This window comes from Oryctolagus cuniculus, chromosome 1, assembly GCF_964237555.1.
Source record: "Oryctolagus cuniculus chromosome 1, mOryCun1.1, whole genome shotgun sequence".
Lineage (NCBI taxonomy): Eukaryota > Metazoa > Chordata > Mammalia > Lagomorpha > Leporidae > Oryctolagus > Oryctolagus cuniculus.
This window is the reverse complement of record NC_091432.1, coordinates 169,131,073-169,148,499: the sequence shown is the minus strand read 5'-3', so window position 1 is coordinate 169,148,499 and position 17,427 is coordinate 169,131,073. Positions and strand designations below refer to the sequence as shown.

Here is a 17,427-nt window from a genome sequence, read left to right as displayed (position 1 = left end):
TTCACTTCCCAAATGGCTGAAACAACCAGAGCTGGGCCAATCCAAAGCCAGCAGCCTGGAGCTTCTTCCATTTCTCCAACTTGGATGCAGGGGCCCAAGGACTTGAGCCATCTTCTACTGTTTTCCCAGACCATAGCAGAGAGCTGGATCGGAAGTGGAGCAGCCGGGACTTGAACAGGTGCCCATGTGGGATGCTGGCACTGCAGGTAGTGGCTTTACCTGCTATGCCACAGTGCTGGCCCCAAAATAAACTTTTAATTGTTTTCATAAATGTTTTCAAGTTTTTCAAAATTCACTATTATTTTTTAAATTTTTGTGAATAGTTTCCACTGTTCATAATTCCTTCTTGCAGCTCCATATTTCTATTTGGGACTGCCTTCCTCCTGCTGAAAGAACTCCTTTTTGGAATTCTTTTCAGTGCAAGTTTGTTGGTGAGGAATTCTCTCAGGTTTTGTATAACATCATTAATTTGGCTTCATACTTGAAGAATATTTTAACTAGAAATCTATTTTCAAGTTGGGAATTTTTCTCATACCAGTGTTTTCACATCCCATTCCATTTTTTTCTAGCTTAAACTGTTTCTGATGAAAACCCAGTCTCCTTCCTTTTGTTTTTATATTTAGTTTTCAGCAGCCTTATTCATGATATGCCACCATGTTTCTTTGTATTTATCCTGCTTAAATTCACAGAACTTCTTGATGTGAACTGATACCTTTTGTAAGTTTTGGGAAATTCTAGCTATCACACTCATTTTTAAATACTGTTTTCATCCCACTCTTTTGGAACTCCAAATATACATAATTAGACATTTTATCAAGTTCCTATGTCTAATATTCTTTTATGTGCTTTCCAATGTCAGTTGTTTTCATGGACTTAACTGCTATTTTACCAAGCCTGTCTCCTGCAGTTGCTACCTGATGTCAAGTCAATCTAATGTTTTAGTTTCTTACTTCACTTCTCAATTGTAGGGACCCCTTATGATTATTTTATAGATTCCAATGCTCAGTTGAAATCCACATTTCATTTATCTTCTTGAGCATATTAACCACAGTTAAAGTCCCTCTTTGATAATCTGAGTTATGCAAATCACAAGTCCATTTCTACTGGTGCTTATCCTTCTATTTTCTGATTACATGGTCCTGTCTTTTGACATCATAGTATTTTGGGCTCCATGGCAGACAGTGTATATAAAACAGTGTCTTCAGAAGTAACCTTATATAAAAAAGGGTAAACCTTCCTTCCACTAGGAAGACACTGTAATGGTTAAACATTTTAATCAGCAACTACGTTGAGTCAAGATTTAATCTTGTTTGACTCAGTCATCCAGTTTTCAAACTAAAATACTACATATTCTGTGGAGCTACTTCACTAATAAACACCAAATCTAATTTTTGCTTTCTAAGATTACTGAAAATTCCACTTTGATTTTCATCTATATCTCCAGCCTCCTGCCCCAGCAGAAGCCCATTCATCAGCCAAAATCCCGAAACAAAAATAGGCCATATATTTAAGACATCCTAAGTGTCTGATAAAAACTCGGCTATACTCCTCCACCCTCTAACCTGCTCCTACGTGCTCTCAACTAGGTTTTATACTGTGTACAGAATTACCAGATTCCCCCAGGCAAAATACAACTACAAAGCCAGCTACCTTCTGAGGTTCTTTCTTCTCCAGAGTCCTAGGCCCCACAGGTCTCCTTGATATTCTGTTGACTCCAGGAGGTAACTATTTGATCTGGCTATTCCAGTTATTTTAGATAAGAAGGCTGATCCCACCCTACCCAAAACCATCAAGCCCCCCACGTTCTTTATGTGATTCAATCAATGTCACAAAAACAGACAGCTTCAAAGCTAAAAATCAACTTTTTATTTATCCAATATTTCAGTTATAGGCTCACCAGACATTTCTTCTGTACAAAACTGATGAAGTCATCTTTCATAACCAAAACATGTTAATAAAGTCTCAAGTTATTCCTTCAAGAAATAAATTTTATTGACCCTAATAAACCACTATTATAAAACATTATTTTAGGTTTTACCAAAAAAGAAACTGGCCTCTGAAGAATCCCCAAATAAAGCTGGGACACCAAATAGAAGACAACGATACAACACATTATACAATTTTAAGAAAGAAAAGAGTCTGAGATGAGGTGTCTAAGAAGGACCCTAAAATAAAGCTGGGACATCCAACAGATCTCATAGTTAAAGATAATGAAAAATAAAATATCTTGCAGATTACAGAAAGAAAGTAAACATAGTTGCTTCAGTATTATAGCTAAGTGGGCTGGCGCTGTGGCGTAGGGGGTAAAGCCACCATCTGCAGTGCCAGCATCCCATATGGGTGCTGGTTCAAGTCCCCGGCTGCTCCACTTCTGATCCAGCTCTCTGCTATGGCCTGGGAAAGCACTGGAAGATGGCCCAAGTCCTTGGGCCCCTGCACCCATGTGGGAAACCCAGAAGAAGCTCCTGGCTCCTGGCTCCGGATCAGCACAGTTCTGGCCAATGCAACCAACTGGGGAATGAACCAGTAGATGGAAGACCTCCCTTTCTCTCTCTCTGCCTCTCCTCCTCTGTGTAACTCTGCCTTTCAAATAAATAAATAAATCTTTAAAAAAATATTATAGATAAGTATAAGGAGAAAAAATTATCCGCTAAGAACTGAAGTACAAGCTAGGCTTCTCATAGGTTGCCAGATTTGAATTTATACTACCTGGTGTGATCTAAAAAAGTTCAAGGACATAATCTATGTTAAAGTTGAATGGCATGACCAGATGACCCACAATACCCACAATGGCCAGTACTGGGCTGTGCCAAAGCCAGGAGCTGTAAATGCCATCATAGTTCCCACATAGTGACAAGAACACAATTACTTCAGCCATCTATTATTGTTGTCTCCCAGTTCTACATCAACAGGAAGTTGGAGTCAGGAGCCAGAGTCAGGTATTGAACCCAATACTCCAATGTGGGATAGGATACTGGTGTCTTAACCACTCGTTTATTTTATAGAGCTTAAAAAAAAAAAAAAAAACACAACAAAAAAACCCCACTAAATCTCTCAGAATCTATGACATTCCGTACTTGCCAAAACCTATTACAGCTAGGGCCTAGAACAGTATCTGGCATATAACAACAAACAAAAAATCCATGCAATAACATTCAGCTGGTATGATGGATAGAATAATGGGCTCCAAAGGATTCCATATCCTGACACCTGTGAGTATATTATCTTCTATGGTAAAAATAACTTTACAGATATAATTAAGAACCTTGGAATGGAGGATTATCCAGGTGAGCACAATGTTATCATAGGGGACCCTGAAAGTGGAAGAAGCAGCAGAAGATAATCTGAGGGAAATCTAATTACAAAAGAATGGTCAAAGAGATATGTCACTCTGTCTATGAAGATGGATGAAGGAGGCAAAAAGCCAAGGAATATACAAAAGGCCTCTAAGAGCTTGAAACAGTAAGAAAACAGATTCTCCCTAAGAGTCTAAATAAGAACATACCCTGTTGATTTTGGTCCAGTGAGATCCAAACTCATTTACAACTTCTTAGATCTACAGAGCTATAAAATAATGTTTTGTTGTTTAAGTCACTAATTTTTGGTAGTTTTCACTTAAAAGCAATCAGAAAATACCAGTTGGGTAAGAGAAATAAAGAAAAGCCTAGTGATAATAAATGCTGTAAAGAAGATATAAAGGGTAAACATGCCTACTATCTAAATGTGTGATTTTACAGAGGGTAACTAAGAAAGGCCACTCTGAAGTGACAGTGGAGCAGCAGAGTCAAACAAGTGACAAAGCAAGCCAAGTGAGTGTCTGTGGGACCAGGCAGAGGGAACAGCACAACCACAGGCTCTGAGGCAAGGGCATGTTTATATGATTAAGCAACACAAGGAGGGCAGCATGGCTGGAGCACAGTGAACTCTGAGTTATAACTTTATACAGACACTAAATATGTACTGTGAGAAAATGGTGGTATATTCAGTGATAAGGGTAGTACTGAAAAGACTTCATGAAAAATAAGTATGCAACAATTTAGAAAATAAATCTCATAAAAATGACACTGTAAGTAAAGCAAGCATACTTACAGTTTAGTAAGGTTAAATTTTCTTGCTACAGGATTCAAATTCAACTTTACTTGTGAGTATTTAAACTTTCACATGGTATTAAATACAATATTTATTAGAATAGCAAGTGGACACACTATTCTGAAAGTGGTATTTAGACTCCAAACCTGTGCTTTTTCTTCAAAGCTAAAATACAAACAGAAAGTGACAACTTAAAAACTGTATCTGATAACCAGAATTACACAGTTCAAGCATATTCACTTTTTGGTACTCACAAATTAAAAATAGAAACAAGCATGAACTTTAACTCCAAGTTCCCTTATCAAATCTCCAGGGCAGATTAAAAATCATGTCCTCTATTTGCTTCTTCCTTTGCACCTTCAATACAATAGAGAGGATTAAAGCTGAAGGTTAGTTCTTTGCAAAAATCTAACAAATGTGATAAACCTCTGATGAGATTGATCAAAAGTCACAAACTAAATTCAGGAATAAAGTAAGGAATATCATAGTAGATAACATACACCTAAAAATATATGGCTAATAAATACATTTATGGCAAATTTAAAAATTTAGATGTAATGGACAAATTTCTAGATAATTAAATTCCAGTTCAAAAAGAGAGGAAGGTGTTTGGCATAGCTGTTAAAATGCTCACCTCCCACATCAGAGTGCCTGATGTAGCACCAGCTCTGGCTCTGGATTTCAGTTTACTGCCAATGTAGACCCAGGGGGCAAATGATGGCTCAAGTGACATGGTCCCTGAGACCCACATGGGAAACTTGGATGGGTTCCTGGGTCCTAGCTGGCCTTGTCCAGCTCTGTTTGTTGTGAGCATTTGGGAAGAGAACGAGCAAATAGGAGCTCTCTGTCTCCCCGGGCCTGTCAAATTTTAAAAAATTTAGAACATTTTTTTAAAAATAGGAAATATGCAACCAGCATTGTGGCACAGTGGGTTAAACTACTGCCTGTGGTGCTGGCATCACATATGGGTGCCAGTTCGAGCCCCAAGTGTCCTGCTTCTGATCCAGCTCCCTGCTAATGCTCCTGGGAAAGTCCTTGAGAGCCTGTGCACCCACATCAGAGACCTGGATGAAGCTCCTGGCTCCAGCCTGGCCCAGACTAAGCTGTTGTAGCTATCTGGGGAGTGAACCAGCAGACAGATGATCTCTCTCTCTCTCTCTCTCTCTCTCTTTCCCTCCCTCCCTCCCTCCCTCTCTGTAACTGCCTTTCAAATAAAATAGATAAATCTTAAAAAAAAAAAAAAACCAGAAAATAGGAATAGTCCAATGATCATTGCAGAAATCTAATCAATCATAGAAAACCTTCCCGGCTGGCACCTCAGCTCACTAGGCTGATCCTCCACCTTGAGGCGCCGGCACACCGGGTTCTAGTCCCAGTCGGGGCGCCAGATTCTGTCCCGGTTGCCCCTCTTCCAGGCCAGCTCTCTGCTGTGGCCAGAGAGTGCAGTGGAGGATGGCCCAAGTGCTTGGGCCCTGCACCCCATGGGAGACCAGGATAAGTACCTAGCTCCTGCCAATGGATCAGCGCGGTGCTCCGGCCGCAGCGCACTGGCCACGGTGGCCATTGGAGGGAGAACCAACGGCAAAGGAAGACCTTTCTCTCTGTCTCTCTCTCTCTCATTGTCCACTCTGCCTGTCAAAAAAGGGAGGGAGGGAGGGAGGGAGGGAAGGAAGGAAGGAAACCTTCCCACAAAGAAAATTCAGCCTTAAAGGACTTAAAAGTCCTACCAAACATTCAAGAAAGGGACACAAAACTACTATAAGACAGGAAAAGAATTATTCACCAAGTTATTTTATGAATTTTATGAAATACATTATAGTTGTTAAAATTTTAAAAGTTTTGTCCTGGAGATCAGGAGGTAAAAAAAGATGCTAGCTCTCCCTACTTTTTTTCAACAATGTATGGAAGGCCTAAATGGTGAAAAAAGAGAAGCAAAGACATCAAAAATGAAGAAAAGACAAAACAAAAATGTCATAATTCAGATTATAATGGTAGACATTCCCAAACAATTAAGATTTAAATTAAAATTAGTAAGTCTAGTAAAGCTACTGGAAGCAAGACCAAAGGTTTCTTGCATTCCTATGATGCCAGTAAGAGAAAAGATGACTAGAAAATTCAGATGAAAATACACAGAGCTAAGAACATATGAGGGTATCTCAAAAAGTTCATGGAAATGGGACTAAAAACAAATTCATGTTGGTGCCCAAAATTTTCAAAATTCGTGCATATACGGGCTCTTCAAAAAGTAATAGCAGTACATATTATGAAGAAATACATACATGGATTACACTTTTTTGAACTAACATAAAGCTTTATCTTTTAATTCCATTTTTCCAAAGTACCCTCATATAAGGCCTACTTAAAGAACAAGAAAGGATGACCTGGGTAATAAAAGAGTTTCTTTATGATCTCTGGATAGGAAAGTTTCTTAAGTACAACATAAAAGCACAAAAACTCCCTTCAACTTTAATAATTTTAACTACGTTAAAATGAAGAAAACTATATCCAAACATCATAAAGAAAAAACATAGTGCTAGAGCTGGAAAAGATATTTTTGTTTTATACAACTGAAATGGTCTAGTCTCCATAAATGGAACTTCTAAAACCTAGTAAGACAGACTACTCAGTTAAAAACAAAACAGCACACTAAAGTTTGAAATCAGATGCTCAGGAAAGATATTCAAATTGCAATAACTATAGGAAAAGGTTCTCAACTCCATTCATAGTGAAGGAAATGCAAATCCGAGCCATCTGATTAGCAGAAATTAAGTCTGACAAAATTTAGAGTGAATGGGACTTCAGAACCATGGAACTCTAATGCTATATACCTTTACCATGATTATTTCACTGTATTTACCCATTCTTTCTAATGAGGCAAAAAGATTTCTAGCTATGAAAAAAAAAATCCCACCCAGAAGTTACACTTTTTGTTTTAGCTCTTACGTTCCTAACACTTCTAGTAAATCATAAGTGATAAAAAGCATTTTATGAAACAGTGTGTTTTACTATTTGGATAGCCGTCACATCGTGTTATCAAATCAGTATTTGTCTATCCATAATTTTCACTAAATCATAGTTCTAGTCCTTAAAGTAAGGGTGCCCCACTTTAAGAATCATTTGGGGAACTTCTTTTCTATAGCAAGCATTTTTAGTTCAGTACTTTTAAGTATACCGTGTTACCCTCCTATTGGGCATGCATACTTTTTTTATACTTCCAACACTCAAGTGCATTGCAAGGTTCCCTGCTCAGCAGTTTATTTAGGTTGCTTTCTCTTTTTCTTGGTCATGAAATGTCAAGTTGTTTAGAATTCAGAATTAGACTCACACTTGTCTGTATAGTTTGTTTTCTAAAATACAAGTTTCATTCAGTAACTCACATTCTTTTTCCTTATTTCAGGTATCAGCAAAACTTTTCCATTAGGGTCAGATAGTAATTAGTATAAAAAGTTATAACTATTTAACAATGCTGCTGAGCACAAAAAGCCATAGATGATTAATGGCAGTAAGCAACTGTTGTGTTTTAAAAAAAAAATTGAGAAACACAGGTGGCTAGCAGACTGTGGTTTACCTCCTTTGCTTTATATTTTTAACCATAAGCAGATGCTTACTCCCAGATTTGTCACCTTGTGTCACTAATCCATTTAACCAGAACTTGACAAAGATCTAAGTTTCTCATATGTAAAAGAGGACATTCAAGGTCAATGCTCAAACCTAAGAAATAGTTATAAAGAAATAGTATGCATAAAATGCATACATAATGATCATTACTTAAGTATTATTTATAATAAAGAACTGGAAACAACTTTACAGGAATTTTCATTTTTAAAAAGTAAACTAGTGATAACTCTGCAAATAAACTCGATTGAGAAAAGGCAGACACACAAAGATGGGGTATTTTCCTAAGTGTAAGAAGGTAACTGAAACAATGCCTAGGACTTTGTATCATGGGAAACCATCTCAAAGAAGTAATAATGGAAATAGCAAGAGCTAATATTCCATGGGACTTTTTGAATTTGAAATTCTATTAAGTTTGTTGAAGAAAATTACTATGAAGGAAAACTGTAGCTAGTCTTAGAAGTCTAGCAGATAGCTGTTAGGTTGTCATCCATTTATAGTACATCAACACTGATTTTCAATAGTAATTATTGCTATTAAAATGCTCTTATGTAGGGGTCAATGCTGTGGTACAGCAAGTTAAGCCATGGCCTGCAGTGCCAGCATCCCATGTGAGCACTGTTTTGAGTCCCAGCTGCTCCACTTCTGATCCAGCTCCCTGCGATGCACCTGGGAAAGCTGCAGAAGATGGCCAGGGGGCCCTGGGCCTGTGCACCTATGTGGGAGATCTGGAAGAGACTCCTGGCTCCTGGCTTCAGCCTGGCACAGCCCTGAATGCTGCAGCTATTGGGGAGTGAACCAGTGGATGCAGGAACTCTGTCTTTCCTTCTCTCTCTTTGCAAACTATCTTTCAAATAAATAATAATTTTAAAAATTCTCTTATGTAATGTTTCATTTGATCTATAAGAATTTTATAAGTAATGATTTCTCCAATAAAACAGCCATTTCCAAGATTGTTTCAAATAACTCCAAACTTGAAAAGAGATGAAGAATTAAGCCATTCTCACTTTAAAAAATTCTCAAGAATGTATAAAAATATTCCCCTACAGAGGCTGGTGCTGTGGTGTAGCGGTAAAGCTGCTGCCTGCTATATGGGTGCTGGTTTGAGTCCCGGCTGCTCCACTTCTGATCCAGCTCTCTGCTACAGCTTGGGAAAGCAGTGGAAGATGGCCCAAGTCCTTGGGCCACTGCACCCGCGTGGGAGACCCTGAAGAAGCTCCTGGCTTCAGCCACCTGGCCCATCTGGGGAGGGAACCAGCGGATGGAAGACCTCTCCCTCTCTCCCTCCCTCTCTCCCTCCCTCCCTCTCTCTCTCTCTGCCTGTCTTTAACTCTACCTTTCAAATAAATAAACCTTTAAAAAATACTCTCCTACAGTATGAAATTTCCACCTTTCATAAGAGCTATCTTTTTTTTAACAAAGGGATATGTGTTCAACACCTAAAAACTCATCTTCCCTGATTAATTCATTAATTAAATGGCATCAGTGAGGAGAGTCTTACCCCAAGAAAATTTTCACACGAAGTTCTTTTTTGGTCCTTGAGATTGTCTTCAATGTTGTAATTTCCGCATCAAACCAAAAACCTCTTTTTCCTGGATTTTCTACATTATAATTAACCATTACCACATCACCAACATTTAGTTCATTCCATTTTAAAATGGTTCTAGCTCGTGGTCGAAGATCCTTCACATTCATTTCTAGAGTACCACTTTCTGGATATCTGAGGAGAGAAAGAAAAAACCATAGAAAACAGATTATGATTATCACCAACTAAAATTATATACAATGTACAATACAATAAAACCTAATTTTCTCCTTAATCATTAAGGATAAAAATGTAAAGGTTTCAACAGCCTTAAACAGTGAATATATGAATATTTCTTATTGGCCTCTCACCTACATTAGGATAACATATGGACTGATTTCCTAAATGTGAGCAAGAACTCTTGTCTTTACCCCTAAGCCTTAGAGATGTGACTCTCTTCATTGTTTGCAGAAGTGTTCATCCCATGGTCAAGATCATATCTGAGGGGGTTATACAGTACTTCTCTAGAACTGACTTTATGTGACATTTTTACTCAGACAATTATTACTCCTATAATCTGGATATTCTGAATGAGAGATTTTTTATTTTCTTAATAACACTTAAATGACAGACAGTCATGATATTAATTCCCAGAGTAAAACAATTCTTTTAAAGTAAGACATTCATTGGAAGGGGTAGAGGGTAAAAGACTGGTAAAAACAAATTTTTTGCTCAATATTTTTTTAACCCAAGTTTAAGAATTACTTTCACAGGACTCAATGTTAGCTTCTCCCTGACTTTGTAACCAGCTTATTGAGTTCTGTCATTTAGTTCATGCATAGTAAGAACACGAAGCTAGCATGTTCCAATAGCCTTCATTTTCCCAGGAAGAGAAAGATTCTACTTCTTACATATACCCAATCTCCCTAGCAATGTAAAACAAACCCCAAGTCTTCTATTTATCAGAAAGAAGAACCATGTAAGAGAATTGTACAGAATCTTGGTTTTATTCCTTCTAAAGCTTTAGGTTCGGTTCAAATTTAGATTTGAACAAACTTAAAGGAAATAAAGCTAACTTGGACCAGTCTCAGCTGTTATTGACATTTGGGGAGTGACCCAGCAGATGGGAACTCTCTCCCTGTCACTCTTTCAAATAAACAAAAACAAACAACAACAACAACACAATCTATTGAGGTAGGCAAACTACTAAAGCAGTGATTCTGAATATGTAGTCCCTAGACCATCATCATCTTGGAATATGTCAGAAACACATTCTTCAACTCTATTTCAGATCCTGAGTCACCAAGTCTGGAAACCAAGTCCAGCAATCTTTTTTAAATCCTCTCAGTAATTTCTAAGGTTGAGAACACACTGTGTAATAGGAATACAGGAATAATTAATTATCATATGCTTGTGTGACAGTATTCACAAGGTAGAGAACAAAGGAAGAAACCTTTAACCCTTAGACAACTAAGAATGATTTAGTCAAAATGAAAGTGAGCTTGAAGTTGGAAGCAGCTCTTGTAGGTAGTCATGATTCTTTCAAATCAAGAAAGAACTATGCAAGCCTAGGACTCTCATAATATAGCTAATTCATTTAGAATAAATAGATCCTAATCCTATGTGGGATTTCTAATTAATCACCTGATTTAATCAAGTCTCTGTCTTAGTTAATTAGGGGTAAAAAAAAAAAATCTCAGATTGGCAAGGACCTCAGAGACGATCTGGTCCATTTACCATGATTCTCTTCAACTAGCTTTTGAAAAAATCAATTAGCCTCTGCCAGTCAATGAGGGCATTTCTAACAGTAAGAAGTCATTTTGTGGGGCCAGTGCTGTGGTATAACGGGTAAAGATGCAGTCTGCAGTGCCAGCATCCTATACAGGCACCAGTTCAAGTCCCAGCTCCTGCTGCTCCACTTCTAATGCAGCTCTCTGCTATGGCCTGGGAAAGCAGTAGAAGATGGCCCAAGTCCTTGGTCCCCTGTACCCTCATGGGAGACCCAGAAGAAGTTCCTGGCTTTAGATCAGCCCAGCTTCAGCCGTTACAGCCATTTAAGGGAATGAACCAGCGGCTAGAAGACCTCTCTCTCTCTGCCTCTCTGTAACTCTGCCTTTCAAATAATTCAATGTTAAAAAAAAAAGTTATTCTATCTTCATAAAGTTCTGAAATAGGAGAGAAGAAATTTGATATAGGATCAAAAGTAAGCTTTTGGAATTCATTCTATGCCTTAGTTCCATAAAGAAATCTATACTCTCTTTACAACACACCTAACACTTGACACTCTAAAAGTGCCTGTCATCCTCAATCTTCTCTTCCAATAAGTTTTTTTTAGATTTTATTTATTTATATATATATTTAAAAATGTATGTATGTTTAAAAGGCAGAGTGTGAGAGAGAGAGAGAGACAGATATCCACTGTTCACTCCCCAAGTGGCTGCAACAATCAAGGATGGGCCAGGGCAAAGCCAGGAACATGGACTCCATCCAGGTCTCCCACATGGATGGCAGGGACTCAAGTACTTGGGCTATCCTCTGCTGTCTTCCCAGCACATTAGCAGGAAGGTGGAATGGAAGAGCAGCCGAGACTGAAACCAGCATTCTGATATGGGATGCCAGCATCACAAGCAGCAGCTGAACCCACTGCACTACAACACCAGCTCTATTAAAAAATTAATTTCCTTCAACTCATGTGAAAGGTTTGAATCTGTTTATCATGTTGGTATCTTCACTCACAGTATTCTATTTTCAGCCTGTCTAGGTTTAGATCCCCAGTGTAGCTTCTTCCTATGATACATCCCTGGGAAAGTTACTAAAACTGTGATTATTCCTCAACTATAAAATGTATCCAATATAAATAACCTCACACATTGAGTATAAAACTAAAACAAGAAAACCTTTAAAGTGCTTAAAATAGTATATGATAAGGTAAGTAAATGTAGTCAATATTTTGTCATTATTACAAAGAAATAAAACTAAAGAAGGAACCTGGCAAATCCAAAGTCAAGTCTACAGTTATATTCCTTTCCTTCCATTCTGATACTATTTTTAATGTTCAAAATTAAATTTAGAAGTCTCTAACCTAACATCTGGTGTTTACACGCTCATGTTGTTTCACAAGGTTTGGTCAGAAAAATAATTACATTTTTTTCAACCTATAAAATAAGGAAATTATACTAGGTCTTTTAGGGCTTTTCTAATTCTAAAGTTGGATATTCATTTCCTGTATCAATATTCTTAAGGAAATGTATGATGGAAAATTTATTTTAGATGAGATTCCTTCCTCTACTGTAATGTGAGTTTAACATAATCATTCTGTATGTTTTTTAAATAACATATTAAAAGCATATTTCAACAGCAAGAAATTCTCCCTTTCCCTGTTTATCAAAGCTAGATGCCCAAATGAAAATATTTTGAAGAAAATATAGTACCTAGAGAAAGTTTTTAAATTACATATTGTGTTTACAGGGATTAGTCAAATTAAGTCATTTCCTGTATCAGAGCAACAGAATTGAAGCTATTTTTGCACCAGAACTAAATTTGTACAGTTTCAGAACAGAATTTTATAGATTACACATACACACTCCATATGCACATATATGTATATAGTAAGTCTGTGAAAGTCATGAAAGTAAAGTGTACATTTTCCAATACTAGGCAGAGAGATGTTAACACAATTGTTGTAGAAACAAACAAATACAGAAGAGAAACTATAAAATTAAAGTCAATAACATGTCAAGTGCTCAGATATTAGCTAATATTATTCTTTTCCTGGGCATCTTTGCCTATACATATCTTAACACCTATATAGTGATGATTCCAATGCTCCCTCTTACCCTGACTTTTACCCTCTTACCCTGACTTTTCAGATTCATATATTCAATTGTACCTCAAAGTCAAAGCAGAATTATCCCCAGTTCCTCTTATAAAGCTTCCATCCATTCTAAGTCCCCCTTAAAATATTCTGTTAACATTTTTTTTCTTTTATTTCTCATCTGCTGTGTTAACTAACACCTCTATAATGTAACTCTACCCACTCAGTTATGATTTCAATTTCTGATTACTGCCAAAGCCCAGCACATCTCTGTCTTTAGCATCACACTTCTCAATCTTTACCATAATATGCCAAAGTGAAGATTCTAAAATATTGATCTTCTTAAAATTTTATGAAGTTTGATAACAACCTGATAAGACCGTGGGTAAATGGGTACTCTCAGATATTGCTGCTATGTGCCCTTTGCTCACAGAGGAGGATCTGGCAATAGTCAGCATAATTACTTACACATGTTGTTTTTGACTCGCATTCCATGTTTACTAATCAATCCTAAACATACACAATATCACTTATAAAATTTACACTATTTGTAACAGAAGGACTAGAAACAATCAAATGTTCACAATAGGAAACCATTTAAGATAACATGGTAATATTATATAACGGAAAATTATACTCCTATAAAAAATGAAAACTATATGCTATGGAGTGATCTCTAGAATACATTAACTCAAAAGAGCAAGATGCAGATAATATGTGTAGTGTGCTATTTTCTATCAAGTGTATGTATGTATGTATGTATAAATCTGCGTACAAACACCAGGACAGGGGCTCAATTTCTCTTAGTGTACTTTGTTTTGGAGATTTAACCACGGAACTATGTAACATTTCACAAAACTATAAAACAAAATCATGAAAATGTCAGAAATCTTAAAAACCAAATTGAAACAAAAGCACACAGGAGAGACCAAATGCCAGAATAGGGAAGGAGCTTATTGGTCTAGTCTAAAGGAAGATAGTTTTAAAAAAAGTGGAGAGAGTGCAATCTCAGCATAGAGTTAGGGAGGAAACAGCAGAGAAAACTCCACGCAAATTAGAAGGACACTGTGAATCTATGCGGAGGGTGTGGATGCATACAATTCAGAACCCCAGCAGCCGAGAGCCTCAGCACCAGTTTTGGAGATTAAGGTGAGACCAAACAGCAGTAGCCCAAGCCACTGGTGATAAAGGTATGTGAAGAGCCTGGTGTGAGTCTGGCTTGGAAGAGCCCTTTGGGGGACAGTTTATCTGCCAACCTAGAGGAAAAAGGAGGGGCACACTTCTTTCCTCCCAACTACCCGGCACCGGCATCCCTTAACTAGCCAAGAGAGAGCAGGCACCATTTTGGACATACGTTAACAGCTGTGCCAGCTTGTGTCCATATAGCAACCAGCAGAGAGGAAACGCCCAAGTCTGGCTGGGAGAACTGACAGGGGCCTGGGTACTCATGACTGTGGGAGCCTTGTGTCTCGGACTGTGAAAATACTGTGGCTATGTGGGAGGGTGCAAGGTGTGGCTGGGTCTTCAGGTAGTCACTGTGGGTGGCTTCACACGCTCGGGGCTCCACAATTCCCTGGTGAGGGTCACTGCTGCAGAATCCACACTTACACTAAGGAATTCACAGATCCTTTGTGTGGTTCTTGTGGAAGCATAAATGGATATTATACCCACTAGGCTAGCGACCAGGCATTGGTCTCGTTGGAGTAGAGGACATGAGCATGAGACTACACCATCAGAGCAAATTAAACCTGCCCTCTGACCAAAAAAAAAAAAAAAAAAGATTAATCAAGCCCAATTTGGGCGTCACCTTGAACACTCTCTTCCCTCTGGAGCACTGAACAGAGCTCCCATTCCACATCCGGCACATGTCTCTGGGTATTCACTGGAACAGTAGATACTCTACTAAGCCACAGAGGCATAGTCCAAAGAAAAAAGCCATCACGGGGACAGAGGGGGACCAACAAGTATCTCCACAAATGCCTAAAAATAAATGCAATTGAAGAAACAATAAGGAAGACAATATGATGCCTCCAAAGGAACACAACAACACTTTAATACTAGAATGTGAAAATGAAGAGACTGAAGAAATGCCAGAAAAGGAATGCAAAAATTTGATCATAAGATTACTTAGGGCTGGCGCCGCAGCTCAATAGGCTAATCCTCCACCTAGCGGTGCCGGCACACTGGGTTCTAGTCCCGGTCGGGGCGCTGGTTTCTGTCCCGGTTGCCCCTCTTCCAGGCCAGCTCTCTGCTGTGGCCCGGGAGTGCAGTGGAGGATGGCCCAAGTGCTTGGGCCCTGCACCCCATGGGAGACCAGGAAAAGCACCTGGCTCCTGCCTTCGGATCAGCGTGGTGCGCCAGCCGCAGTGCGCCTGCCGCGGCAGCCATTGGAGGTGAACCAACGGCAAAAGGAAGACCTTTCTCTCTGTCTCTCTCTCTCACTATCCACTCTGCCTGTCAAAAAAAAAAAAAAAAAAAAAGATTACTTAGAAGTAATCAGAAGCAAATCCATGAATTAAAGAAATCCATGACATGAATGAACATTTTTCCCATGAAATTGAGACTTTAAAGAGAAATCAAAATGAAATATTAGAAATGAGGAATTCAATAGATTAAATAAAAAATGAGGTGGAAAGCCTTAACAACAGACTCATTGAGGCAGCAGAAAGAATATCAGAGCTGGAAGACAAATCTCTGGAAAATGTACAGTCAGACCAAAAAAAAGGAAGAAATTAGAAAATTAAAAAACAGTGTTGGAGATCTACAGGATACTACCAAATGATCCAACATATGAGTCTTAGGAGTTCTTGAAGGTGTGAAAAGAAAAAATGGATTAGAAGGCCTTTTTAGTGAAATAATTACAGTAAACTTTACTTATTTGGAGAAAGAAAGGGACATCCAACTACAGGAAGCACATAGAACTCCTAATAGACACAACCAGAAAAGATCTTCACCACGACACGTTGTAGTCAAACTCACTACAGTAAAAAATAAAGAAAATGTTCTATAATGTGCACAAGAGAAATGCCAGATTATTTTCAGAGGATCTCCAATTAGACTCACAGCTGACTTCTCTTCAGAAACCCTACCGGCTAGAAGACAATGGCAAGATATATTCCAAGTCTTTAGAGAAAAAACTGTCAACCCAGAACACTGTACCTTGCATAGCTCCCATTTATGAGTGAAACTGAAGTAAAGACCTCACATAACAAACAGAAACTGAAAGAATTTATCCAGGGGCTGGCACTGTGGCACAGTAGGTTAATCCTCTGCTTGCAGCTCCAGCATCCCATATAGGCGCCGGTTCCAGTCCTGGCTGCTCCACTTTGGATCCAGCTCTCTGCTGTGGCCTGGGAAAGCAGTAGAAGATGGCCCAAGTGCTTGGGCCCCTGCACCCGTGTGGGAGACCTCAAAGAAGCTCCTGGCTCCTGGCTTTGGATCGATGCAGCTCTGGCCGTTGCAGTCATTTGGAGAGTGAAATAGCAGATGGAAGACCTTTCTCTCTGTCTCTCCCTCTTACTATCTATAACTCTCTCTCTTAAATAAAAATAAAATCTTTTTTTTTAAAAAAAGAAAGAATTTGAGCCGGCGCCGTGGCTCAATAGGCTAATCCTCCACCTTGCGGCGCCGGCACACCGGGTTCTAGTCCCGGTCGGGGCGCCGGATTCTGTCCCGGTTGCCCCTCTTCCAGGCCAGCTCTCTGCTATGGCCAGGGAGTGCAGTGGAGGATGGCCCAGGTGCTTGGGCCCTGCACCCCATGGGAGACCAGGAAAAGCACCTGGATCCTGGCTCCTGCCATCGGATCAGCGCGGTGCGCCGGCTGCAGCGGCGGCCATTGGAGGGTGAACCAACGGCAAAGGAAGACCTTTCTCTCTGTCTCTCTCTCACTGTCCACTCTGCCTGTCAAAAATAAAAAAAATAAAAAAAATAAAAAAAAAAAAGAAAGAATTTGTTCAGCCTTACAAAAGATGCTTAAGGATATGCTACACACAGAAACACAGGAACATGGCCATCACTATGAAAGAATGTAAGCCGGCGCCGCAGCTCAATAGGCTAATCCTTCGCCTTGCAGCGCCAGCACACCGGGGTTCTACTCCCAGTGGGGGCGCCAGATTCTGTCCTGGTTGCCCCTCTTCCAGGCCAGCTCTCTGCTGTGGCCAGGGAGTGCAGTGGAGGATGGCCAAGTACTTGGGCCCTGCACCCCATGGGAGACCAGGAGAAGTACCTGGCTCCTGCCATCGGATCAACGCGGTGCTCTGGCTGCAGCACGCCGGCCGTGGCGGCCATTGGAGGGAGAACCAACGGCAAAGGAAGACCTTTCTCTCTGTCTCTCTCTCTCACTGTCCACTCTGCCTGTCAAAAATAAAAAATAAAAAAATAAAAG

General features: G+C 39.3%; 1 protein-coding gene across 3 annotated transcripts in view; it reads right to left on the bottom strand.

Annotated features, from left to right (window-relative positions):
* Nucleotides 1-17,427, bottom strand: part of UHRF2 (ubiquitin like with PHD and ring finger domains 2) — a 102,869-nt gene that overhangs the window by 53,211 nt on the left and 32,231 nt on the right. For all 3 annotated transcript variants that reach the window (XM_051858202.2, XM_070051889.1, XM_051858206.2), the window contains one exon: nt 9,206-9,424. In XM_051858202.2, coding sequence (XP_051714162.1) covers nt 9,206-9,424 — 219 coding nt within the window. The remainder of the gene's footprint in view (nt 1-9,205; nt 9,425-17,427) is intronic.